We start from the raw sequence: 25,227 nt of genomic DNA, 5'->3' as shown, positions 1-25,227 counted from the left end.
TATATTAGCACATAGTTAATAATATAAAATCAAATATATAAATTAAAAAAAAATCATAAGGAAAAAAATCCAATATTTTTGTACAAAAAAAATATTTTACTAATTATCAAAACAATCATAATTACAATAGAATAAACAAAGAAGATATGTAAAAGTATTATGTATTCATGAACATGTTAATATTAAGATAATCATAATCTATGATAACAATAACAAAACATACACAATACAAATTAATATCGCCGTAAATTTAGGTAAGCTAAACATTTTCAAATACTCATTAACATTAATTATATATTTATGTATTTTTTGGTTATTAATCCGTCCTACCAACCCTATTTTTCTAATAAAAAAGCATGACTTCGTTGTATTAATCACAATTTCATCAATTAAATAGATACATTTTCTCATCTAATCAAATCTCTCTCCACAAAAATAAATCAAATCTTTCTCTCTCTCGTCTCATACAGTATGGAGAAAGATTCTTGGGCAGATCTGTGGGACAACAATCAGTCTACGGCGAAAACAACCGAGGACGGTAAAAGCGGCAGCGGCGGAGGTGGTGGGTCGGGTAAATACAAAGAGAAGATGGAGGCTGGACTGGGGAAGACGAAAGCGGCGGCGAGTTCGGGGTTTAAGAAAGTGAAGACAGGAACGTCGTTGGGTCTTAGCTGGGTCAAAGACAAGTATACCAAAACCACCTCCAAGAAGAATTGATTTCTTTTGCGTTTCGATTTCGCATTAAATAATAATGGGTTTTGTATAATCATCGAACAGATATGATGAAATCGAATATTATTTGTTTTGGATTCTTCTTGTGATCTTTTGGACAGATTAGGTTTGTTTGATCATGTGAAGAAGATTCACAAGTATATTTCAAAATCTTTTTTTCTTTAATTTTATTATAAAGTTAGAAAACTAAAAGATATTCTTCGATTGGTGTGCCAGATCCGTTTCCTTCCCAGTTAAAGTTTTAGTGTTATTTATTAATACAAAAATCATACTTCCTCCACTTTTGTCATTAGATGACGTGATAAAATTATTAATTTCTTTAATATATTTTAAATATTATTTACTTATATAAATATAATTTAGTTAACAATAAAATAGTAGTATATAACACATAAATAAATTTACACTAAGAAACTGAAAACATTTTAAATTAAGAGAAAACATGTAATAATCTATCACCAAATGCATAATTAATTATTTATTTATAAGAGTGTAATTAACATATTCTATTTATCCCTTAATTAAAATACACTTATTTAGCTGTAAAAAAAACACTTATTTAAAGTACTTATACATAAAAAAATCCATTTACCAACACAAAAGAAAGAAGCAGAGTATGGCGATTAGGGTGCCGCGACGGCAGCTCTTCATCGGCGGTCAATGGACAGAGCCCATTCGCCGTCAAACACTCCCTGTTGTCAATCCCGCCACGGAGGACATCATCGGTACCTTTTCTTCTCCATCAAGTCTTATTTATGTTTCGTTGTGTTATTCTTCTCACGAATGAACTTTGCGAGTTTTGATTCAATAAGCTGAAATTAGTAGTAAGAATCTGCCAGTCTAATGTATACTCAGAGAGATTTGAAATTCATCTAGCTTCTGTGTTTCTTGTACACTATGAACTGGGCTTAGAAGCTGTTTTTCGCGTTTGATCTTTGGAGGACCTTACAGATCTCTCTCTCTCTCTTTTGTGGTGTTATAGGTTACATCCCAGCTGCAACTTCTGAGGATGTGGAGCTCGCGGTGGAAGCTGCAAGGAAAGCACTTACAAGAAACCAAGGAAAGGATTGGTCTAAAGCATCCGGGGCTGTTCGTGCCAGATACTTACGTGCTATTGCAGCTAAGGTATTGATATCACCTTTACCAAATCTATATTGCTAAGCTGATATCATCTGCGTGCGTCTATCTCTAGGTAACCGAGAGGAAGTCTGAACTAGCTAATCTTGAGGCTATTGATTGCGGTAAACCTCTAGATGAAGCAGCATGGGACATGGTATTCTCGCTTTCCTCTTGTGAACCTTCTGCGGTTTTGTGGTTTTATATGTTATACCTGGACCCTGGTTGCTTGTAACCCTTGCAGGATGATGTTGCTGGATGTTTTGAATATTATGCTGACCTAGCTCAAGGCTTAGATGCAAAGCAGAAGGCTCCTCTTTCTCTTCCCTTAGATACTTTTAAGGGCTACGTTCTCAAGGAACCCATTGGTGTAGTTGGGCTGATTACTCCATGGTATGTCATGTTCTTATGGTGTGACAAACCCCTCAAATCATTGTATACATGTGAAATTTAATCTTTTTGACATATCAAGTTCAAGTGCTCTTTCTCCCTTTCTATACAATATGTAAAAGACGACCCCACGTATTAGGCAGCTAATAATTTATATTTGCATTTGAAGGAATTATCCGTTACTGATGGCTGTTTGGAAAGTCGCTCCTGCACTTGCTGCTGGGTGCACGGCAATACTGAAACCTTCTGAGTTGGCCTCCGTGTGCGTATTTGATTTCTATTGAAACCCTATTTAGCCTTCTATTACTTCACCAATCTAATGTGGTTTTACATCAGGACATGTTTGGAGCTCGCTGATATCTGCCGCGAGGTGGGTCTGCCACCTGGTGTTCTTAATATTCTGACTGGTTTAGGAACTGAAGCAGGTGCTCCATTGGCATCGCATCCACACGTTGACAAGGTCTTACCATAGTCAGTTTTATCTTTACGAGTATCCAGAAAGTCGAACTATTGAGGATAGAGAGCATTTGTACTTGGATTTTTATGGTTAGTTGAAGTATTGATATTCTAGCCTTTACCAGATTGTTTTCACTGGAAGCACGGCAACTGGAAGCAACATTATGACTTCTGCTGCCAAATTGGTTAAAGTAAGTCCAAGTGTCGTTGTTTCTTTTTCCATGTATCTATCTGTTTTTTTTTACCTATAATTTTTCGGGGTCTGAGTGTGAATCTTCTTTTTTTTTTTCCACAGCCTGTTTCCTTGGAGCTTGGTGGGAAAAGCCCTATCATTGTCTTTGATGATGTCGAAATTGACAAAGGTTAGTGCTTTTGGAACCTTAAGGGAACGATGCTATATGTATTCTTAACTATTGGTTTAATTAGTGTCGACGTTTTTGTTCTAATCAGCTGTGGAATGGACTATGTTTGGTTGTTTCTGGACAAACGGTCAGATTTGCAGTGCGACATCTCGACTTCTCGTGCATGTAAGTGAGCATAGGATCTGCTGTAGTCTCTGATTACAGTTATTTTACCTAATTTATATGTGATAGATATCCTGAAACACATAATTTTGCATCCACCCATAGCTGCTCTATAGAAGCACTATGTTATTTGCAATAAAATTAAAGGTTTGCTATGGGAAATGAATAATTCTAATCCTGAAAGAAGCAACAAATATTAAGACATTTCTTAACTTTTCCTTTACATGAAATCTGCAATGGAAAAATTAATACACAGTTCAGTAGTTGTTGTTCTTTTTTTCATTTCTGGGGTAAGATTGCAATTCAAATAGAATGTAAATTAGTATAAGTGGTTGTCAATGTAAAACCTTGGAACCCACTGTTAAATCTTAAATGTAGGATAGAGAAGCTTCACTAGACGTCTAGTAATGTTGTTTTGATGAAAATAAAATTCCTGTGAAATACCAGGAAAAGATTGCTGACGAATTTTTGGACAAGTTGGTAAAGTGGACAAAGAACATTAAGATTTCAGATCCTTTTGAAGAAGGCTGTAGGCTTGGTCCTGTTGTCAGCAAAGGACAGGTAATATAAATTGATATTCTCAAGAACCAGCACTTCATGCCCCCCAAAACCTTCTTATCTGTCAATTGGGGTTAGTCAAGAACGACTTTTAGCTAAGTCTTACATCTTAAACTCGTGCAGTACGAGAGAGTAGTGAAGTTTGTCTCAAACGCTAGGAAGGAAGGTGCAACTGTCCTCTGCGGAGGAGCTCGTCCTGGGGTACATGACAGAACTAGACTAATCTGCTATGTATGTCCAAATACTATTAGCACTTAATATTCTTTTATTTATTTCTGCAGCATTTAAAAAAGGGTTATTTTGTTGAACCTGCTATAATTTCAAATGTGACTACTTCAATGGAAATCTGGAGAGATGAAGTATTTGGTCCTGTTCTCTGTGTCAAAACATTCTCCACTGAGGATGAGGCAATACAGCTGGCAAATGACTCCCAGTGAGTTTAGATATTTCTTCTTATCATCACCAAGAACCACTAATAAGTGTATTACATTTTATGCTCGACTTTGTTTATCTCTGCAGATATGGATTAGCAGGCGCTGTATTATCAAATGATCTGGAGAGGTGTGATCGCGTTAGTAAGGTATCATATTTACTATTAGTAAAAAAACATGAGTAACTGGACGCATCTCATGATTGGATTTCATATCTTCAGTTTACGAATCCTGAACATTGTGTTTTCAGGCATTCGAGGCGGGTATTGTGTGGGTCAACTGTTCTCAGCCATGTTTCTGTCAAGCTCCATGGGGTGGAACCAAACGCAGTGGTTTTGGCCGTGAACTAGGAGAATGGTAAGTTTCTGTATATTGCTAGCCTATAACTATGAAGAGTACCAACACACTAAAAGAGTCTCCAACCAAACGAATTGTGTCCATATGATACACTAAGTCCCAAAAAGACCAATTTGTTTGTCTCTGCGTTGAATTGAAACAACATTTGCTTACTTGCAGGGGACTTGAGAACTACTTGAGTGTGAAGCAGGTGACGCAATATATATCTAATGAACCATGGGGATGGTACAAACCTCCTTCCAAGCTTTAAGTCAAAACACTACACTTCTTGATGTTTCCTTAAAAGATGTAATAATCAGAGTATACCAACCTGGGTTTTAAATTGCGTGTGGCGTGTTTTTTTATTTATAACTCCATGTTATGACATGGCAATAGCAAAAACACAGTAGAGGAGAAATTAAAACCACAAATTCATTGAGTTTGTTGGATGATCCTCTGGTCTCATACATAGTATAAGAGAAGAATATGAAACTAGGGAAGAATGAGAGGAGAATAGATGTTTGCTTGATAGGAGAAAATAGTATATGAGAATAGAGAACTAACCGAGATAGAAAAGAGCTAGGGAGAAGATTTGTAAGGCCGTGAATAGAGAAGAATAATATCAAAGAAAGAGCTGATGAAAACTTTAGGGAATTATCATATAGTAGACTGAGTTAGGGTTTGGTGATAGATTATATTAGACGGCAAAGCTTCATGTTAAAAGGGTCTCGGTTTAATAACCTTAATTTGTACAAACCAAGTTGGTTTGTCTAAAATCAGTGAAGCTTCGCTATAGGCGTCTTTAGGAACTACTACTAAAGCGTTCAATAGCGATCGCTATTTAAAACCAAGATACCAACATAAGCAAGAGATCTTTCTGTAACAGATATTGATACGTATGCTACTGCCAAGTCCCATCACCAGTGGTTGATGGGTAAGAGTGATTGTGGGCTTGATTAATGTGTCCTTTATTCCAAGTAGTCATTAGTAGTATACAAGTATCAAAAACTGCGAGAATTAAAAAGAAGTTAAGATTATTAGATCACCATGTTCATGGGAGGTGAGAGTTTCTAATATCTCTCAAGCTTATAAGCACCGTTCTATCTGAATGTAATTGTTGTTTCTTTCTAGTTACCAAAACCGAATCAAATGGTCTCAGAGCAATAAGAGAAATTCATTTCCTGGACATGCAACGTCCGGAAAAAGAGTTGGTCGAGTTGGTGACGAGAAAAACAACCGACAAGATGGCTTATTCTTTGGCATAAAGGTCCATGTACTACTTATATAACTGACAAGATAGCTTATTCTTACCTAGATATTGGTACATCACTGAATCTACTTGGGAAATGGAATTAAGCCCCCAAACACAGAACAAAAGACAAAGCGCCTAATCTTGAGGAATCTGAAGATTGGGGAAGAGGGCAGTTTTTGAAAAGAATCATCCTCATCATCAGATACCTGAAATCTCATAGACCTTTAAGCATAAAAAGCATGAAGATTAGAGACAAAACACAATCCAAATGTACCTAATTTGACATACTCGTTCGTTTAGAATCTGTGAGAAGTGTCCTTAGCACTTTCCTGCATCCGTACCACAATACCTATGAACATTTTGTAATGAAATGAGCTTCAACTCGAGAACAAAATCTAAAATGAAACTCAATTTGTAAAATGATTCTTAGCTTTTTTTTTTTTTTTTTGTTAAAACCCAAATTTCCATCAGACTCGATCAACATAAGAGATCAGATTCAAGAAATGAAAGCAAGCTGGAGAAAGAAACAAATCTCACCCCAACACTCTCGCGAACACTGACAATATCATGGAATCTCCTGGAGACACATCAGATTTAGACCCAAGCGGAAATGAAAAACATTACAATACAAATGTCGGAAACAAAAATCTAATTTGGAGGCAGCGTAGCGTCATCAAGCTCAATCATTTCGATTCCATGACGATTGTCCAGTGCTAATAAACTGGTGGGGAGGGGAGGAAGAATCAGAAACACGATTGATAATCACAACAAAATCAAAGACACAAACTTTAGAGAAAACAAAAATCAAACGTGGGAACACTCCTTTCAAACGTGGTCAAGCTGTTCCGTTTACGGTTCTGATCGGAATTGTCGGTTTGTAAATTTTCTTTACCAATAACTTTCGGTTTAGCTTAACGTAAATTTACGAACCGGAAAATTCAGTTGAAATAAAAATACGTGAGTCCTATATATTTACTGTCAGACAAAATTCAGAAAAATACATTACTCCCTCTGTTTTAGTTTTAGTGGATTTCAACACAACTTAAGACGAATGATATAATCTCTATTTTAGCCTTCTTCTTGATCAAAACTTTACACGTACAAGTTCAAATGATTTGCTTTTGGTCTGAGGGGATAGATAATCAAACAGAGGATTTTGGAAAACGGCAACCTTATAAAACAAAACGGAGGAAGTATTATTATTATGGGAAAAATTGCATAAACAACTATGAAGTTGGCAAAAATTTACGCTTTAAACTTTGGACCTCAATTTCTCACACTTTAAATATTAAAATTTGTATTGCTCAAAAAAAAAAAAACAATGAGACTTGCTTGAATAACAAATTTAACATCAAAACTAATTTACTTGTTGCACATGACCGGTTACTGTTAATTAGCACGTAAAAACGGTGATGCGGAGGTTTACTTAAAAAAATATTTTTAATTATTTTAATTAATAAAAACATATAAAATTAAATAAAATTTTAATATAAATTCTTAAAATTGATACAAATTTAGGAAAAAATCAAGAAAAGTAAAATAAAGTTCATAAATTCAAATAATAAAAATAAATTAAAAATTATAATAAATATAGAAATAAATTGTAAAAATTGATTAAAAATCAAGGAAAAATAAGTAAAAAATAATAAAAACAAAAAATAAAATAAAAGTAAAAATTGAGAAATTCAAAAATAAAAATAAAATTAAGAAATTGTAGAAATCGATAAAAATTAAAAAATAGGAAATTTATAAATATATGGAAAACAAATAAAAATTCAAAAAATAAAAATTGAAAATTGAAAGTACTTGAACCCAAATCTCTTTGGTTTTTAGGTAGACATATGAGCGTTTGGGTGTCCGGGCTCGGATCCTCCCGATCCTAGAAATTTGGACTTAACAAGACATTTGAAAATGTAAACTTTTGTCAACTTCATGGTTTTTGCCAATTTTTACCAACATATAGGATAAGTGGGGAATTTATGACCCAAGACAAAAGTTATTAGCACATTTAATCCTCCTCATGGTTGGTTCATGCACCTATAGTCCCAGGCTCCTCCTCCTATAAATAAATCTACCATCACGTTCAATCAAATAACACTTTTGAAGGAAGAAAAAATATGACTAAACAACACATTTTCACATTTCTCTTTATGTTCTTCATTCTCCATACTGTTTTTAGGTTTGAATACCAAAAAGATGAGCTCGAGAGCGAGGAAAGCTTAATTAAGCCCTACGGTAGGTGGAGGAGCCACCATCACGTACCTTTCAACGTAACGAATCAAGGCGTGGACACATTTTATGTTTTTTGAAGTGTGAACTTATTTTGTGGTTTCGAATATCAAAATTTTATTCTCCAGATTAAACCCATATTTTATCAAAATATAAAAATGTTCAAAATATAAAAATGTAATACTTATACATTTAAATGTAATCTAAGAAAATACATTTCCTAATTATAATATCACAAAAACAAATTAAGATTACTATTATGTACTTAATACATCACAAACATCGTATACTCTTTAATATAAATATAAATTTGTAACTATAATTAATAAAAATACAAATCTCCGTTGTGATACGATTTCATGTGGTGTTTTTTGTGATCTATTCTATCTTTTATGTTATTGTTATTGTTGTTTGTCTGGCTCTCAATAGTTTTTTTCGGTATTCTCCTTTGTTGAAGTTTAAACATGTTTAAGATCAATACAAGTATGGTTTGACCCCAAAAAAAATAAAAAAATAATCTGCCTAAGCTTACTATTAATAAATTTTAGCTGCAAAAATTAGATGAACCAAACCCAAATATAAAAATAATTCAAACCAAACACAAATTCATAAATAACTGAACTATTACACTTTTTAAACCGAAAACAAAATCTACAACCGAACCGGAAGCAAACCAAAAACCGAAAAATATACAATTTGACGCGAGAAGAACCGACCCGAACGTACCTGAACCTGTAAATGCTCTAAAAAGACTCCAAAATACATGCTATCCGAACGTACCTGAACCTGTAAATGCTCTAAAATATAGCTAAATATCTGACGCGTTTGTGCAGTTTTGCATCTCAAAAGACTCCAAAATCACCATATTTCTCCAGAACGTATCCGGACCTGTAAATGCTCTAAAAAGACACTAAAACATAATAATTATATCTTAAAACACTTATATACCATGGCTGAAAGTGGATAAAATCCATGGTATATCACCGATCCGGATCCGAGAATAACCGACCCGAACCCAAACCGAAAATTTACAAGTACATATTGGATCCAAATTTTTAGGACTCGAAGGATCCGGATCCGAAAAGAACCGTTCCAAACCCGATCTGAAGACCCTAACGCCCAAACCCAATGGTTTAAAACTTAAATAGATTGGGCAAGAAAATATCATGATTTCTAAGAAAAAGAATTCCAACTTGCGGTCAAAACAAAAAAAAAATTCCAACCATATATACCCGAAAGAACACTGAACATCAATGTTTGGAAGATATTCAATTTTTCTAAAAAGATTTTTAGATTATTTAATTATTTATATTAAATTTGAAATAAAAACATTAAACCACTAGTATATTTACAACATATAACTGAATATCAAAATGTTTTTGAGAGTTCATTTAACAAGACCACATCTTCCTTTCTTTTTATTATTTCTTTTTGTGTTTTAATAAATTTAGTGAGAAGCCCCGTTACACTCCTAAAAATATTAAAATTTAAAACCTTCTCACGAAAGTCAATTCAAATTTTTATTACTTTAAATGAAAAATCAAAACTAAAACAGAAAGAATATTGTAAGTTTATTTAGAGATTTTAAGTGATTTTTATGTTATAATTGTTTTACTACAAATATATTGTTACAATGTTATAGAAATATAAGTTACTATATAAATTAATTTTACATATTATATAATGTACTATAATAGCTTTATTTAATCATTTTTATATATGATCTACACAGCAAATATAACATTTCTAGAAAATGGAATATATCTCCTATTAAAACTTAATTCAACTTATCATTTTTTTAGATTTTATCTCTTTTTTACAAAAAGTACCTAAAATTGGAAGATAATATATTTTTAATATTATTTCAATAATATTTTTGAATTATACGCTCTATAAGCTTAAGTAGATCTTAAGTTACTTATTATTTCATTTAGAATGTTTCAAAATTTTCTAAGTTATGTATAATTCTACATAATATTTTAAATTATTATTCCATAACTGAATAATAGAATAGTTTTTAATGTCAAAAAATATTTTGCATAATATTATTTCAATTGTGGAAAAGGAAGTGGATGGTTATGATCCTTTAGGTGAATGGCACCCCATTAAAGATATTAAAGATCCTTTCTCTTTGAGAGAGAATATTTTCCATCAAGTGCACTATGAATTTGTAATCTTAGAGTCTGGCTGAATAGCATAATTAGAGTAACAAAAAATATAGTAGAAATGTTTACTCCCAATTCAGCTTGAGTAGAGCCAATCAGGATGAAAAAGGTAAACAAATATTTCCTACCATTTGCGCTGGAAAATGGAATCTTGCTTTTGTTATGTTTTCTTCAACTTTTTGTTACTCTAGATGAGAGTAAATCAGAGTAACACCATAAACAATTAATTCTTTCCGCTTTACTTTTATCATATTTACTCCAAGTTACTCAATTTATATTACCAATCACACCCTTAGTTTGGTTGTCTCTTCTGTGTCAACATCAAAATCTGGTCGTTGATAACCTTATTTCTAGATTATAGACTTCATCAAGATGGTTGTTCCGTGACCCTTGGTTTAGAGATGGCTAGTGCTTCGTATTATAGAACACAATGAGAAAATCATGAAATAAGAGCTTGAGTTTACAAACTTGAGAATTGAGATCCTGTCAATACAAACTGCAGTTATGTATCCAAAGAGCAGTTCAATACAAATAGTTGTAATTCTGCTTAATAGCGACAACATAAGCCACCAGCATAATGAAGTAGCCATTTGCCGGAGGGTTACATGACAAATGAGATTTATTAAGAGACACAAGGAGATTCAATAAAAATCCCAATCCCAGAAAACAATACAAGAAAGTCTTGAGAAAAATGTTGGTTCAGTAAGTAGGATCAGTGAAGAACTTGTTGAGTCCAGGCATAATTTCTGGACGTTTGTCACGAACGTACTTCCTCAAGAAATTCTCCTTGTACTTCTCTCCCTCTGCATGGTTATCCAATATTCCAGCAGCCCTGTTCTCCTTGGTACATCTGCAGAGATAAACCAAAAGAAAAAAAAAACACAACTTTTAGAACACAACCTCTGTTCTAATATTGTATCACATTAAGTATAATCTAATACAGAACTGCATTACTGGTTTCCTATGAAACACTTCGAAACTGCCTTTGAAGTGATTCCTAGGGCTAAGTTCTGTTTCATTTACAGAGTATCTAGACCAAACGACACCGTTTTGCAAAATAACAATATTTATAGTAGATTAAACAACTGTTAATAGGATGTAAAGACGGAGATACAAACCTGACTTCAGGGTTTCCGGTGATGTTCCTAATCAACGAGAACGCACAGATCCCAACCGCAGCTCCTGTAGCGGCGAACAAGGGATACACCTGAACAGGGCAAAGAAACACACGAGGCGAATCGATGATACCAGATCTAACACTTATTAGCGTAGTCAAAAGAGAATCAACGGATGGACTCTGATCAAAGATGGATGAAAGTACCTCAGGTCTCAACCAACGGCTCGACATTAGAGAAGAAATCGATCGAGAGATATTACGGGAAGGAAGACGGCGAATGTTGAGAGACGTAAAGAGACGTCCCCCTTTTTATTTGTTTTGACTTTAGGTTTTACGTTTCTGTTTTTCTTTTTCGGGCGAGTGTAAGAAATTACAAATATTTTCTGTAAATTCTATAACTAATTTCTGATTGGCAGAGAGTTGTCCTACTTGAAGCCAATGAATTATTGACATCTGTCCATACAGCGTTTCTAGGCAAATGACAGCATTGCCAAAATGGCCCAGTTGAAATGGGGGCAAGTTGCAAGATACGATTCTCATCTATCTACCACTATTTGGAAACAATTGTGCTTAATTTTGGCAATTATGTGTGGTGTGATTTTATTTTTGTTGTTGAAAAATCTATTAATTTGGTTTTCCTCAGAAGATGACCATAATTTGATTTTTGACTCAACTTACTTTTGAAATTTCCAATACTATTATACTAGGTGATAATCTGCACCATGCGCAAAGTAAGTGGACTAAAAAAAATTATAATTTTTAATTCATAGCTATTAGAAATGTTAAAGTCGTAGTTCTAATATTATATGTCATACAATGAATGATTGAACGAAATTGTGTATGTCTATATAAGGCAAGCTTCGTTTTTTAAAAAACTTATGTTATTGGTTATGTGTAATTTGAAGTATAGATCATAGAAGTGAATCTATAAGAGTAAGAAAAGACTTATATAAAATTAGTTATAACTTAAAGCAAAAACGAAACATTGGCAAAAGAACTTGCTTTAATAATATAAATTATGAATATAAGATAAAAAAACATATGCAATATAATAATAATATATGAAAGGAACAAATTATAAGGAATCAAATAAATAAAAAACTCATAAAACCACAACTGCTGCGAAAAGTGTCTTTATAACTCTTCGTTTACAATCATATTAAAAGCAATAAAAAAGATATCAGCTTACGAAACTAAACACAATTATTTAACAAAATAAGTAAACGAAATGTATTACTTCAATCTGAAAGCATCGATTTCTAGAACATCATTGGACTCAAAGACAATTTTTGAAAAACCATCAATGTTAGTAACGTTCTTCAATCGATCTTATCATGAAAGACAAAATAATGTTAGCAAAATATACAGATAAAATAAGCTCCAACACTTTTGATTTAAAATAAGCACAATACATCACCTACTCCCCAATTAATTTGCCAAAATTGTAAAACACAGAGTACAATATTTGCATCTGTCGAATTCCATAAATATTGGAAAACGTGAGTAAGTGCTCCATAAGCGGCACACTTAATGGCGACGTTACCGTAATCAATGAAAAGTATAATTATTCAGCACATAATGATAGAATAAAATATAAGTGTATTCTATTTACAAATGGGGAATACTTGCTCTATGTTGACTACGAAAAAATGTATTTTATGGTCGATGAGACCGTTGCTCTCATCAGTAGGTTATGTTCTGTCATATATTCTTCAAGAAATCCTACTCCAACTACATCCACATAAATATCTGCTTGATATGTGAAAAAACATTTACACAAATTTAGACAGTACTCACTAAATATTAACAGATTCACAATTACCTGGTAACTTTTAAATTAGATTAAATTAGATAGAATAGAAAGCATACCAATAGGAAACTTAGGATGAACTAAGCCACGATAGACGTCAATGAAGTTTGGAAAACAATAAAAGTTGGAATTGCAGATTGGATCAATCTTCAAAATGACAAAGGAGTTACTGAGGTTAATATGGTATCAGTTCTTTGTCAACTGAACACGCTCTAATGCATGAGTTAGTTTGAAATTTTTAATTTCATAGCAGTGACCTTCCAAAGGCATTTCAGTTGAAGCATCCAAATCTCTGAATAATGTGGCTTGAATGGTATTTCCCTATTTGAGACAACTCCAAATATGTTAGTAGCAAAAATAGTATTAGAAAATATCACTGTAAATTTGTACAATAAATACAGCTCACTTTCTCATCTCCTATAATCAGTTCCGATTTCTAGAACCTTGTTCCAAATTCTGTCCTCCCCTTGCTGATAACCTTCACACGAACTGGAAGCAACGGTTTGAAAAGACTCAGTTCTGCCAATAATGTATGACTACCCATGGCAAAAGCAATGTAAGATACGAACAATGAAATCGTTTTACGCAGGTGATGTCCATATGTTAAATATATACTATATATAACGTTAATTAATATTATACAGTTAGAATTGAAAATCAAAAGCTGACAAAAAAAAGAATTGACAATCAAAACTTAATAATTTAAGAGGCTAATTGGCGGAAATGATATATCGACTTGCTTATTTATAGTCGTAAGTGGTAAAATCTGCACTAAGGTGATCCGATATTAATGCTCATATATTCTATTAATCTACCCATGGAAAAATCAATGTAAGGTGATCTTCCTTTATTTTATTTTCTATCTTTTAAGATTACTAGACCCTTTCTCCGCGCTACGCGCGTTAAATATATTTAAATTTGTTATATTTATCATTTTTATTTGTATGTCAATTTTTGTATATTAAATTATATATAATAATTTTTATTTTTTTCAATAATTTTTAGTTTGAAGTAAGTATTTCTATTATATGTAACACAATTAACTAATAAAATATGAAGAATTAAGTCCGAGATTTTAGAGTTATGTAAAAAAAACAATTATGTATAGAACATAAATTATCTTAGTTTAAAAGATCGGAATCTCATCTCGAGTAAATTCACGAAAAGAAAAAGTACTCCAATAACCTACTTAAAATATAAAACCCCTTTTAAAAAAACGTACTTAATAATATTATTTTACGTGTAATAGTAGAAAACTGACAATTGAATGTCGATCTAGAATATTATTTTAATATATCTAATGGTAAAAATATTAATTGTAATAATTTTTCTTTTGAATTTTGTAATATTCCATGAATTAGAAGTCTTTAAAATCTAAAATCTATTTTATTAACATAATATATTTTTTATTCATTTATTATTTTGACGTTACAAAATATTTGCTTTAGTTTTATTTGTATATTAATTTTTTTAATAATTTAGTTTCTTTTTAAGTAATTTTAAAATTATCAATAATAATATATTTAAAATTATTTATTTAAATATATGCAAATATGATGTCTCATTTTTATATGTGTTTGCGTTGAGCATATTTAATTTGTTAGTTGTATATTTAATAACACCTTGTTGTGTGCCGTTCTATGGTTTTAATAAATGTGTTGTCATTTTATTCTTATTACTACTAACATGATTTTTTAGTGATCAATGATAATGTATTTTTAACGTTATGTATTATATTTTTTCGTATATTTTTTAACTCTTCATGCTGGCGCTTTTTTAGAATCATTTTAATTAGATAATAAGTCTAAAGATGTAAATAAAATTGTGTATGTTGTAAATTTAGACGTTTTAGTGTAACTGAGCACTAATAGAAGAGGTGACATGGCAAAAGTTATATAAATAATATATTTCACTTAAAAAATATTTTCAGTTATAATTGTTTAAGTAAAAAGTTAAATGATCATTTTGTAAAAACTAATAGAAGAGGTGACATGGCAAAAATATAATTTCTCATTTGCCGATTATTTTCGCCTACATGGACACTTTATCTAAGGCTTATATCCTGCTTTATTACTTGTTTGATTTATTCGGAAGGTTATTTAGTATTTTGGTAAGTGCATAGATTTAGTATTTGTGTGTAATTTTAATCCAGAAATATTTTGTGTAAATTACTATTGAATTAATAGTTAAAAAATTATATATTATTTTCTCTGTCTTTATGGATGATTAATAGCTAGGAATTTCCCACATTTACATTTGTCATTATACGGTTCTCACTAAATTTATTTGAAAAGATATATGTAACGTATTTTTTTTTACATTACCTTCATAGTAATTAGAGTCTAATCGTTGGTCCTTTTGTTTAAACAGGATCATGTATTTGAATATTAAGAAGTTTTTCTGAATGATGATCAATCAATTTTGTGGGTCAAACTTTCACTTGGTTACAATTAATTTAGTTAATATATTATACTCCATATTCTGCTTTGTATGTTAATGTAATTATATCTCCATTGCGTGTGGGTGTAGTTCTTTTGAGTTATATATTTCTCCCTTGGCAGTTACCTATATGTAACCTGGTGATCCCGTAACAATTTTATTAATCTGGAGAATATGAATCCGGGTGAAGATTATTTTCTTGATCACCTACCCATCTACTCGAACATATGAGATAAGTGGTAACTCTTTTGGATTTTTTTTTTTTTTTTTTTTTTTTTGAATGAATTTTAAATTTATTCAAAAAAGCCTTCTTACAACTTGTGTGGTCCTAGTATTATACTTAACCCTCAAACTTCAAACCACAAAATCAAAACAAGCAAATATGCATTTTAACTACACTCCTCTTGTTTGGAACCAATATTGGAGAGCATTCTCCATACCTCTCCCACCCTTCCTTCTAATCAAACTAAGCTTGTTTCTGATTCCTTTTTCAGTGATCTTTTTTAGAAGATCCAGATGCATTAGCCTCTCCCCATGCTTCACTCTGTTTCTCTCTCGCCAAATTGCATAAGTAGCAGCCTGAAATGCATACCTCAAACAAAATAAGCTCTTCTTATCCAGCGTACTACCTGACATCTTCTGCACTATCTCAATCCAAACATCCGTATAAGAACTGCCAAGAATCCCACCAACTAGGTACCTCCATAACTGGCCAGAGTAGGAACATTTGAAAAATAAATGATCTCGGGTTTCTGCTTCAGCATGACAGAGCACACACTCTGTGTCTACTCCTTGGCTCCATTTTGCGATTCTATCCATAGTAGATAATCTATTCTTCATAGCCAACCAGACTATGAATGCAAATTTCGGAGTCGCCATAGAGAACCAGACCCCTTTAGCCCACATCTGCTTCTCATTTACCTCTCGTAATTTATCCCAAGTCTCACAAGTTGAAAAATTTGGTTTGTAACCCGTTTTACCTCTCCATGTACTTAAGTCTTCTCTTTCATGACAGATCAAACTTCTCACAGTGACTCTTTTGGATTGTCAAGCAATGACAATGCTTCTTCAACTCTGCTCAATTAAATTAAAAGGTTCTTTTTATTTTGTTAATGGACAAATTAAACCATTCCCTTTCGCGTAATTGGAAGCCGAGGATAAATATATAAAAGTTGTTATTTTACACATGACAGAATCGTAAACAGAATCAGCACAGTTAGACGAAACAATGCAGTTTATATTAACAACACATTACACAGCAATCATAATTGATGATCGGTTTCTTTTTCTTTTTATTTTTTTTTTTAACTTTTCTATATCAAGTAAACTCCTTAATGTATATTCCCTTTTCATGTTTTTAAAAAAGAAGTATATTCCCATTTCTTTCCGATGACACTACATTAGACAACGGCCCTGTTCGTCGGACAAAGGTCGCGGCAGCGACTGCCGGTTAGAAAAGCACATAAACAACAGAACAATTAATGAAAAAAGATCACAGTGATGAGAGAGAAATGGTCGCTGACGACACAAATTCATTCCGGAGAGTGCCGCTGTTTTATGTAACGATTCACACTGTGTGTTCATCTGAACAATAAGTGATCGCTGCGACTTTACCTAGGCCAAATTTCTTCATTTTGACGTTGTATTTTGATCGCCATTGCTGCCGCAGCTTTTGTCTGACGAACATGGCCAACATATAACTCAGCTCTGAAATTATTGATAGACATAGACCATATATAAAGTCTCATCTCTAAATGCCTAGCTCACTTCATCCTCTTTGAATCTTCCAGCGCTGCATATACGGTCAAATAGTCCACCTCCAACAGCATATTCCATGACAATAGTGATATGCTTTGGTATCAAAACTACCTGAAAAAGCCAAAAAATTAACACACAATGTATTTAAGAGATGCCTGTGAAGATACTTGCTTCAGCTGGTTATTTATTTTAAAATAGCTTTAATCATACCACCATCAAAGTGTATAAAATCAGTTACGTCCTTAAACAAAATTATATTCAGATAGTCATGTTATGCGTAGTTAATAATCTCTCTTGCTACGTTCTCATTGATCTACATACCAATAAAACCTAAGCTAACTATCGTTGCACATCTAGATATTCCCTGGTTGGTATCAAGATATTTCTCTTACGCTTATCAAGATAATTCTCTGAACATGATAACAGAAGAAAGTATACCTCAGTTTTGTCAATGAATTGTATGTATACTATCTGAGTTTAGATTCTAACTAAGAATTAAAATTTTGACAATGAATTGTATTACCTCAAAAGTTTAGGTAACTCATGACCTTCATAGACAATGGAGCGTATGTTAAGCAACCAAGCATGGACCATTTCACGTGCATCACCAGAAGACATAAGGTGCAAGTCCAAGCAAGACTCAGACCACACGTTCTCCCAAACTTGTCTAGATCTTCCTTCAAGCGCCACCAGTTGCGCTCCTCATTTCTACAAAACAAAAACGTTTCCACAAGTAAGCCTTTACACTAATAGTAACGCTTAGAAACTCCAAAACTCAGCCTCAACGATAACGGTTTGATTTTTACCTGACCAAAGTGCCAGAGCATGTCCGTAAGAGCATTGTAAAAAGCAGCAGCTGTGGAACCATCCATTTCGTTCACTTTGTCGAATACTCTGAGCCTGGAGCCACACATTCTCTCTTTGTCCCTTGTACATGAACAACACCATACACCTGACTATCAAACAGCCTGAGCTTCTCTAGCAGCACCGATGCATCTGCAAATGAGTTGCACCGACTACATAGACACACAAACATGACAACAAAACTAAGATTCCTCACCAAAATGCAACCACATAGAGCTAATCTATAATAACATAAACAATTAAGTCATATAATTCAATCACTAAATTCAAGAAGAGACAAACCTGCAAGCATTCAGAATGGCGGAGAAGGTAACAACATTTGGTTTAATTTCCAGCTGATGCATCGTGCAGATAACTTCCAATACAGAGGAGAGCTCATGCATACCCTCCTTACAATCCTTCTCCCCCTGTTACTACTCTCTATCGCTAACTTCCCAAATATCTGCATCACCTGATTATCCTCTGTTTCAGCCAATTTACTTAGAGAAGAAGAAGGTAGCAAAGAGGACGATCCACCTCCACCCTCTCCAGACTCAGCAAAGTACTCCACCGTCGCAGAGCGACCAAAAGCATCAATTATAGAATAATAAGTCACAACGTTAGGACTAATCCCTTCCTTAGTCATCTCATCGATCAAAGAAACAGCAGAACCCACCAACACATTCTTGCACAACGCATCGATCAACGCACTGTACAAAACAACATCAGCTCTCAACCCCGCGCCCTTGAACTCCTTAAATATCTCCATCGTCTCCTTGTACAACCCTCCTTTCGAGTAGACATCGATCAACATGGAGTAAGTCAGCAGATTCGGCGTCACGCGCTCCCGTTTCATCTCGGCGAAAACGTTTTTCACTTCGAAGTAGTTTCTCTGCTTCCCGTAACCTCCGAGAAGCGCGTTGTAAGTCACCACATCCTTCTTGATCCCCACGGATGCCATCTCTCTCAACACGAATAGATCTAGAAAATTAGGGTTTGGAGAAATGAAAAAGGAAAACGTCGAATCTATCTACTCTCAAATCGCGAAAGGCGAAACGAAGAAGGCGAGGAGCAACGGAGATGGGCTTACTGGGCCAGCAACACTAACATTCTATCTTTAAAAAAAAATCGAAGCCCAACAACCCACAGCCGAGATGACGTGTCAAAAACGAATCTCCTTATTGGTCGATTTTATTGTCTGACGTGGACAGCCTCCCTACTCCTCATATATCCCTTTTATTATAGTATAGATACTAGCTAAGGATGTGCGTTCGGATACCCGTTCGGGTTCGGATCAGGTATTTCGGGTATTTCGGTATAGAGGTATAGAACTCATTTAGTATTTCTGTACTTCAAGTCGGATTCGGTTATTTTTAGTTATGGTTCAGTTATTTTGGATCGGGTTCGAATATTTAGATTTAGAAGAAAATAATAATTTTTTCAAATTTCAAGTTTCTTTTATTTAAAAATTGAACTTTCACTTAGCTGTTTAGATTGAATGATTAATAGATTCAGAGATAATATTTTTTTAAAACACTAATTTGGTTATTGTTTTTAAAATTTGGACGTAAATTTTGATAATGTATGAAACAAAAAGCTTGACATGCATTTTAAGTGAGTAACAAATCATTTTGTCCATAATTGTATGTATATAATATTATATGATCTTAAAGTATATTTAGCATCAATATAAATATATTTTAAATAAAATGGGAGATGTAAATTAGAAATATAAGGCTAATTATACATATATTCGGTTATTTTTGGATATCCATTTGAGTTCAGATATTACCTATTCGGGTTCGAATATCCAATCTCTTCTAATTCAATACTCATTTTATCATTATACTTACCCATTTGATCAACGGTCAATCTAATTGAATTACAAAAGAAAAAAGTGTGAAGTAGTATAGAAATTTTAGAGTAAAATCATTTTTTGTCGAATCAATTGCTCCAATACTCCTCGGTGAAAAAACAAATTCTCCGAAACTCCTCCTCTTTTTCCGTTTTTATTTAATATTTATTTAAATCACAAAAAATATTAAAAGACCTACAAACCTCACGAAATCTAGTTATTTACATATTTACCAGGCGGACTATCCAAACCCAAACCATACCTACCCTTTAAACTCGGATCCAGACATAAAAATCTAGACATCAACTAAGTATTTTTAAGTTTTACTCATTCTTTCTATTTCTTCACTGAAACAAATCAATCTTATTTTTTCATCTTTTTATCACTTGGGAAAGGATAATCTTCAAATAAAAGACGAATCAAACTTTTCTCTAGAAAAAATTAACGAAATAACAAATCACGAACTATCCATCGAAAGAGAAGAAAAAACGAACCCAGAATGGTAGAACTTAGTAAAATTTGATATAACTATAAAACTTTGTACGACTTAGTAAAACTTTAAATAGTTTAGGTTGTAGAGCTTAGTAATACTTTGTGAATTTTGTGATGATGACTTAATTTGATAGTTACGTTTTTCAATGAAATGTTGTTTTCAAAGAATAAAAATGAAACTATCTGACCTTTAATGATGGAGACATGGAAAAAAGTGAGAAGGATAGTGTTTTAGGTAGTGGAGAGATGAACAAAAAAGTGTGGATAAGGGTGTAGGAAAGAAGGACAGTAGAAGTAATAAGGAAAAAAATATCGTGGGGATGAGCAAAGCGAGAAAAAAACAATGAAGAACAAATCAACCATTGGCAACCAATACAAGCGGCAAAGAAAAAAAAATCAATCATTGCAACCAATACAAGTTTTCGTAACTTGGTAACTCGATTAAAATTTGACTAGTTATACATCCAAATTTATAACTACTAGAGCTAAGACAACATAGAACTATCACTGTTTTCCTCGCACTATAGGGTTTCTCAATCTTCATACTTGCCAAGTAGAACTTCTTCTTCTAACACACTAAATTTGTTGTTTGTGTTTGTGTTTATGTTACTTGGTTTGTTATTTATGTTCGTAGAAATTGTTGTAATTTAGGATAACTTTGGTTAAGTATCTCCTTTTTGTTTGTTATTACTTTTTTCATGTTTGTGTAATTAGCTAAAAATTTGCCATAGTTTTCGATTTTCTTATGTCAAACTTTGTATAATTTAGTATTTTTTTTGTATTTCTCTTTGTATAATTCAGTAAACTTCCTCAAATTTTTTTTTGTTTTTCATTTATCAAATTTCGTAAACTTAAAAGAACTTTTCACTGAATTTGATAGAAGTTATGATTAATTGTACAACCAAAATCTCAGAAAGACCATGACAATAGGAATAAAAGAATATACAACTAACAATATTTTTCTTCCATTATTGGATCTTTCAATCTGCATGGTCGTTTGAGAAACCACAAGGAAACATCAACAGTATTGGCGATAAGGAATTGGATCAGATTTGGAGAACTTCTCGATGATATCCTCACCGCTGCATCATCCCTTAATATGTAGCCTCAGAGTTTTGATCTTGATTGACCACTATTCTAGAAAAAAATACTGAAAATTTACCCATTAGGTGAAGAAAGATGTAAAAGGGGCAATGGGATGAGAGAAAATGGGTTGAGAGAATTGAGAAGATAGTAGAAATGAGAAAACTCTAAAAATTAAGGCAATTATAGTTACCAACTTCGTTTTCGGGGTCTCGAAAAGTATAAAATTTTGGGAGGAAAAATTCTGAAATTTGGGTGGGAAATTTTTTTACAACATTTTCGGGGTCAAAGTTTTACGAAGTTTGTAGTTTTACAAAAAACTTCAAGGTTTTACTTTAATTTTTTTGGCATTTTTTTTAGTTTTACGGTACTCGAAAGACTTATATTATAGTTATACCAATTATGTTTAGTTTCTTACAACTATTTTCCATCAAATCATGTTGTAATATAATTAATTTTGTGGCATATATAAGTTTTGTAATTTCACAAGGTCAATACTAAGAAAAAATACATAAAAGAACAAGATATTTCTTCTATTATAAATAGTACACAGCTATGTGATGAAATTTTTGACTATAATTATTTTGAATTTAAATCAGAAAAATACTAACAAATAATAAGCATAAAACTTGTAAACAATCAAACAACTTTAGAATTTTGTATCTTTGTTTTTGTTTTTGTATTTTATCAGTTTTACTTAGTTTTTATATTGTCTTGAAGAATAGATGCAATTAATCACAGTGTGCATATTTTCTTATGGTTCCGGAATTTAAACTTTTTCAAGAGCAAATATGCACTTTTATGTATGCTTTATCGAAATAAATCAGAATTCTTAATATTCGGAGCTCACACGTACCCACAGTTCAAAATAATAATTTCAAAACAGTTATGGTGTGATGCTCAATCAACTAAATCTTTCACATGCTCTCCATGTTATCCAAACCAATATCTACATTGTCTCTATCTCGAATAACAACATCTTCCACTGACTCAATGATCACCTTAAGATGTCGTTATGCTTCTTCAATTAGCTTTAGGTTTTACGACCAATGAAATATAATTCAAATTCAGCCTCTTTATACATGGATTTATGGTAATCCTTATGCATGTCCTATCCACTAGCATACATGCTACCTTCATTTGGAATCCATTCATAACTGTAACGCCCGAATCCGGCCTCTCGACCAAGCTGGATCCGAATGCTACTTTACTAATTTCTTTGCTTGTTTGATTCATTTTAAGTCTTTTATTTACTAAGTCATATTAAAATATGAAGTTCATAAACAAGCGAACATATAACACAGTGGAATATAAATGTGTTTAACTTGTATTACTTTAAAACATGAGATCCAATACACAACTTGTTCACAGTTTTATAGACAATAACTAGTTCGTCCCCAAACTCATCTAACCACACGTTACACAGCCTCTCACTGACCGAGCCTTCACGGCTCCTTGGCTTGACCATAACCATCCTTAGTTCCTGAAACCACAACCAGATAAGCATTAATCATAACCGAGAATAGAACGGATTGATTCTACAATGCTTGGCTTGGTTCCTAGAACTTAGATAAACCTCAATCAATATAATCACATATAATATGAACTTGGCTACCGTAGCCTAAGTCAATCAACCAACCACCCCACATGACTTAGAATCAGATAGACAGTCCAAAGTAAATAATCAGAACACACGAACAGATCCGGATCGCCCCAAAGACCAATCCGTCTAATCGGATAGAATATAGGATTGACCGCCAATGAAGTCTGGCTCGATGGTCCAACGGACTTCCTTACCTGATGCGGCCTTGGGCATGGATCCATATGGCCGAGTAAGCCTCAAGCCCAATCCGGTAGGCTTAGCAACCGGTCAGACCTTGCGACTCATACCTTGGTTTAGACAAACTGTGTACTAGTCTTGACTTAATAAGTCATAGACTGATCCATAAGGATCAGACAGAATCTGTATCAACCGACACCGTTTGGAACATGCACCCCTTCGGTCCTTGGTACCTCTTGGTCCTCGTACCGCTTGATGTTCGTAACCCTTGGCATCTCGTACCTTTTGGTTACTAACACCCTTTGGCAACTCGTGACCTTTGGCAACCCGTCCCTTTTGGGACATACCCAACCGTTTAGGCCAACCGCCCAGTCTATGGTGCGATTCGAACCATCCGCATAACCGACCAGTGTCTAGGTTTTTGGTTTGATTATGATCGGCCAAAGCCTAGGGACGTGTCCCTTGGACTCAACCATCACAACCTTTCGTGTATAACCAAAAAGAAGAGAAGAGAAACGGATTGAAGCAGATAAGGAGAATCGGATCGGACTAATGGACCGACTAGAGCCACGGTGCGATCACAAGGACCGTCTATTCGGACTGATGGAGCCACGGACCACCACGTACCTTCTGAACTGTGTCAGGGTTGTCCATGTTCTTCTCCTTGTCTCGGTCTCCCATGCTTGATCGGAGTCAGTTCCTAAACGATCAGAGTTGCCGGAAACAAACACCACCACACTCGGCCTTTCTCTTGGCCGGAATCTCTCTCTCTCTCTCTCTCTTTCTCTTTCTCTCTCTTCAAGATTTCTCTGAGTATTTTTACCTGGAATTGGATAGTGAAATTGACAGAGGGGACCCCTTATTTATAGAAAACGAAGGGGTAAACCTTGCCCCACAAACAAGGCACGACTTGCTAGCGGATGGGCACCATTGGCCAAGGGTTGTGCCCTCTCGGCCACTTGCATCCCATCTCCTATTCTGATTGGGTTTGGGTCGGACAGAAGCCCACACCATTTCCCAAGCCTTCTGGACTTAGCCCACACCCTATCTAGAGACCCAACAGCCCACGGCCTCATGGCCGGACCACACGGCCCGCCACTGGCCCGGACCACATGGCCCGCCACTGGCCTGGACCTGGACCATCGGCCCGAATTCCGAAGAGTCCGTCGAGCTGAGATGAGCTGACTCCTAGATGCCTCAGCTGAGTGAGCTATTAGTCCATCTAGTGGAGCTGACTTAGTACTGGTCCAGCTGGAGTAAACTGAACCTAGCTTCGTTGAGCTGGTCGAGCTACTCGTTTACTTCGTCCAGCTACCGTCTTACTCATCCTAGCTGACTTCTTCCTCTTATAAGGTTAATTCTAAGTATCCTTACGTCATTAACCTTCTATCTTGGCCATGGAACACTTGCCTGAATGTCCTAAGACTGGCTGGTTCGTTTCCGCAAACTATGGCCGTCCCGACGATCCTTATCTTGGATTGCAGATGTTACAATAACCACCTCCGGCTTTATAATAGTATCTTTCATAATCAAAGTGTATGTTTGTGAAAGAAGTCGTCGTCTCCTGTAAAAATTAAAATGATTAACAATCAAGTTAGATGAAATTGCACGGATTAACTATAAAATTTTATCAAGTTATACAATCTTACCAATATAGTTATACCAAGTTATACAATATAGTTTTACTAAGTTATACCACGTTTTCTAGTTCTTTAAATCAAAATACTAATCTGTTAATATATTTTATGATTATACTAGTATTTTTTATTATCCAAATAGATCGAGACCTATTGTTCTCAATGTTCAATTAGTTAATTGTGAACACAAATTTGAAGTTAAAGTTCTTAATTCTTCTCGAACG

At 33.8% G+C, this 25,227-nt stretch overlaps 4 protein-coding genes, 1 long non-coding RNA gene and 1 pseudogene across 6 annotated transcripts; 2 read left to right on the top strand and 4 right to left on the bottom strand.

Annotated features, from left to right (window-relative positions):
• The first annotated feature begins 343 nt into the window (after positions 1-343).
• Positions 344-811, top strand: LOC111198897. Its single transcript, XM_022688234.2, has one exon. It carries the CDS (start codon positions 472-474, stop codon positions 715-717), a length of 246 nt encoding a protein of 81 aa, XP_022543955.1. The 5' UTR covers positions 344-471; the 3' UTR covers positions 718-811.
• Positions 812-1,261: 450 nt separating this feature from the next.
• Positions 1,262-4,996, top strand: LOC111197918 (aminoaldehyde dehydrogenase ALDH10A9, peroxisomal). 2 transcript variants are annotated; one of them, XM_022687479.2, is made up of 15 exons: positions 1,262-1,457; positions 1,715-1,857; positions 1,925-2,005; positions 2,093-2,241; positions 2,408-2,500; positions 2,575-2,698; positions 2,820-2,885; positions 2,990-3,056; positions 3,145-3,221; positions 3,666-3,779; positions 3,900-3,977; positions 4,058-4,209; positions 4,296-4,356; positions 4,458-4,564; positions 4,724-4,996. In XM_022687479.2, exons 1-15 carry the CDS (start codon positions 1,349-1,351, stop codon positions 4,812-4,814), a joined length of 1,512 nt encoding a protein of 503 aa, XP_022543200.1. In that variant the 5' UTR covers positions 1,262-1,348; the 3' UTR covers positions 4,815-4,996. The 2 variants fall into 2 exon arrangements, with proteins under 2 accessions (XP_022543200.1, XP_022543201.1); XM_022687480.2 differs by having other exon boundaries at positions 4,429-4,564; positions 4,724-4,930.
• Positions 4,997-5,693: 697 nt separating this feature from the next.
• Positions 5,694-6,836, bottom strand: LOC125575789. The gene is made up of 3 exons (XR_007314380.1): positions 6,333-6,836; positions 6,070-6,144; positions 5,694-6,001 (listed from the first exon to the last, which is right to left on the bottom strand). It is a non-coding gene; the product is annotated as an uncharacterized LOC125575789 (long non-coding RNA).
• Positions 6,837-10,628: 3,792 nt separating this feature from the next.
• LOC111198639 lies at positions 10,629-11,701 on the bottom strand. The gene is made up of 3 exons (XM_022687481.2): positions 11,511-11,701; positions 11,308-11,396; positions 10,629-11,039 (listed from the first exon to the last, which is right to left on the bottom strand). Exons 1-3 carry the CDS (start codon positions 11,535-11,537, stop codon positions 10,889-10,891), a joined length of 267 nt encoding a protein of 88 aa, XP_022543202.1. The 5' UTR covers positions 11,538-11,701; the 3' UTR covers positions 10,629-10,888.
• A 4,247-nt stretch (positions 11,702-15,948) lies between these two features.
• LOC125609957 lies at positions 15,949-16,461 on the bottom strand. The gene has a single exon (XM_048781588.1). The coding sequence runs from the start codon at positions 16,459-16,461 to the stop codon at positions 15,949-15,951; it is 513 nt and encodes a 170-aa protein (XP_048637545.1).
• A 412-nt stretch (positions 16,462-16,873) lies between these two features.
• Positions 16,874-24,047, bottom strand: LOC106447032 (annotated as a pseudogene).
• Between the last annotated feature and the right edge of the window lie 1,180 nt (positions 24,048-25,227).

This window comes from Brassica napus, chromosome A6 (assembly GCF_020379485.1).
Source record: "Brassica napus cultivar Da-Ae chromosome A6, Da-Ae, whole genome shotgun sequence".
Lineage (NCBI taxonomy): Eukaryota > Viridiplantae > Streptophyta > Magnoliopsida > Brassicales > Brassicaceae > Brassica > Brassica napus.
The sequence above is the reverse complement of the archived record's forward strand: the minus strand, read 5'-3'. Positions and strand labels throughout refer to the sequence as shown.

Coding starts and splice junctions, on each gene's coding strand:
- LOC111197918 (XM_022687479.2), top strand. CDS start 1,349: ATGGCGATTAGGGTGCCGCGACGGCAGCTCTTCATCGGCGGTCAATGG. Junction 3,222..3,665: donor CATCTCGACTTCTCGTGCAT/GTAAGTGAGCAT, acceptor GTGAAATACCAG/GAAAAGATTGCTGACGAATT. Junction 4,357..4,457: donor GGTGTGATCGCGTTAGTAAG/GTATCATATTTA, acceptor TTGTGTTTTCAG/GCATTCGAGGCGGGTATTGT.
- LOC125609957 (XM_048781588.1), bottom strand. CDS start 16,461: ATGTGGGCTAAAGGGGTCTGGTTCTCTATGGCGACTCCGAAATTTGCA.
- LOC111198639 (XM_022687481.2), bottom strand. CDS start 11,537: ATGTCGAGCCGTTGGTTGAGACCTGAG. Junction 11,397..11,510: donor GCCGTTGGTTGAGACCTGAG/GTACTTTCATCC, acceptor TGCCCTGTTCAG/GTGTATCCCTTGTTCGCCGC. Junction 11,040..11,307: donor ACCGGAAACCCTGAAGTCAG/GTTTGTATCTCC, acceptor TTATCTCTGCAG/ATGTACCAAGGAGAACAGGG.
- LOC111198897 (XM_022688234.2), top strand. CDS start 472: ATGGAGAAAGATTCTTGGGCAGATCTGTGGGACAACAATCAGTCTACG.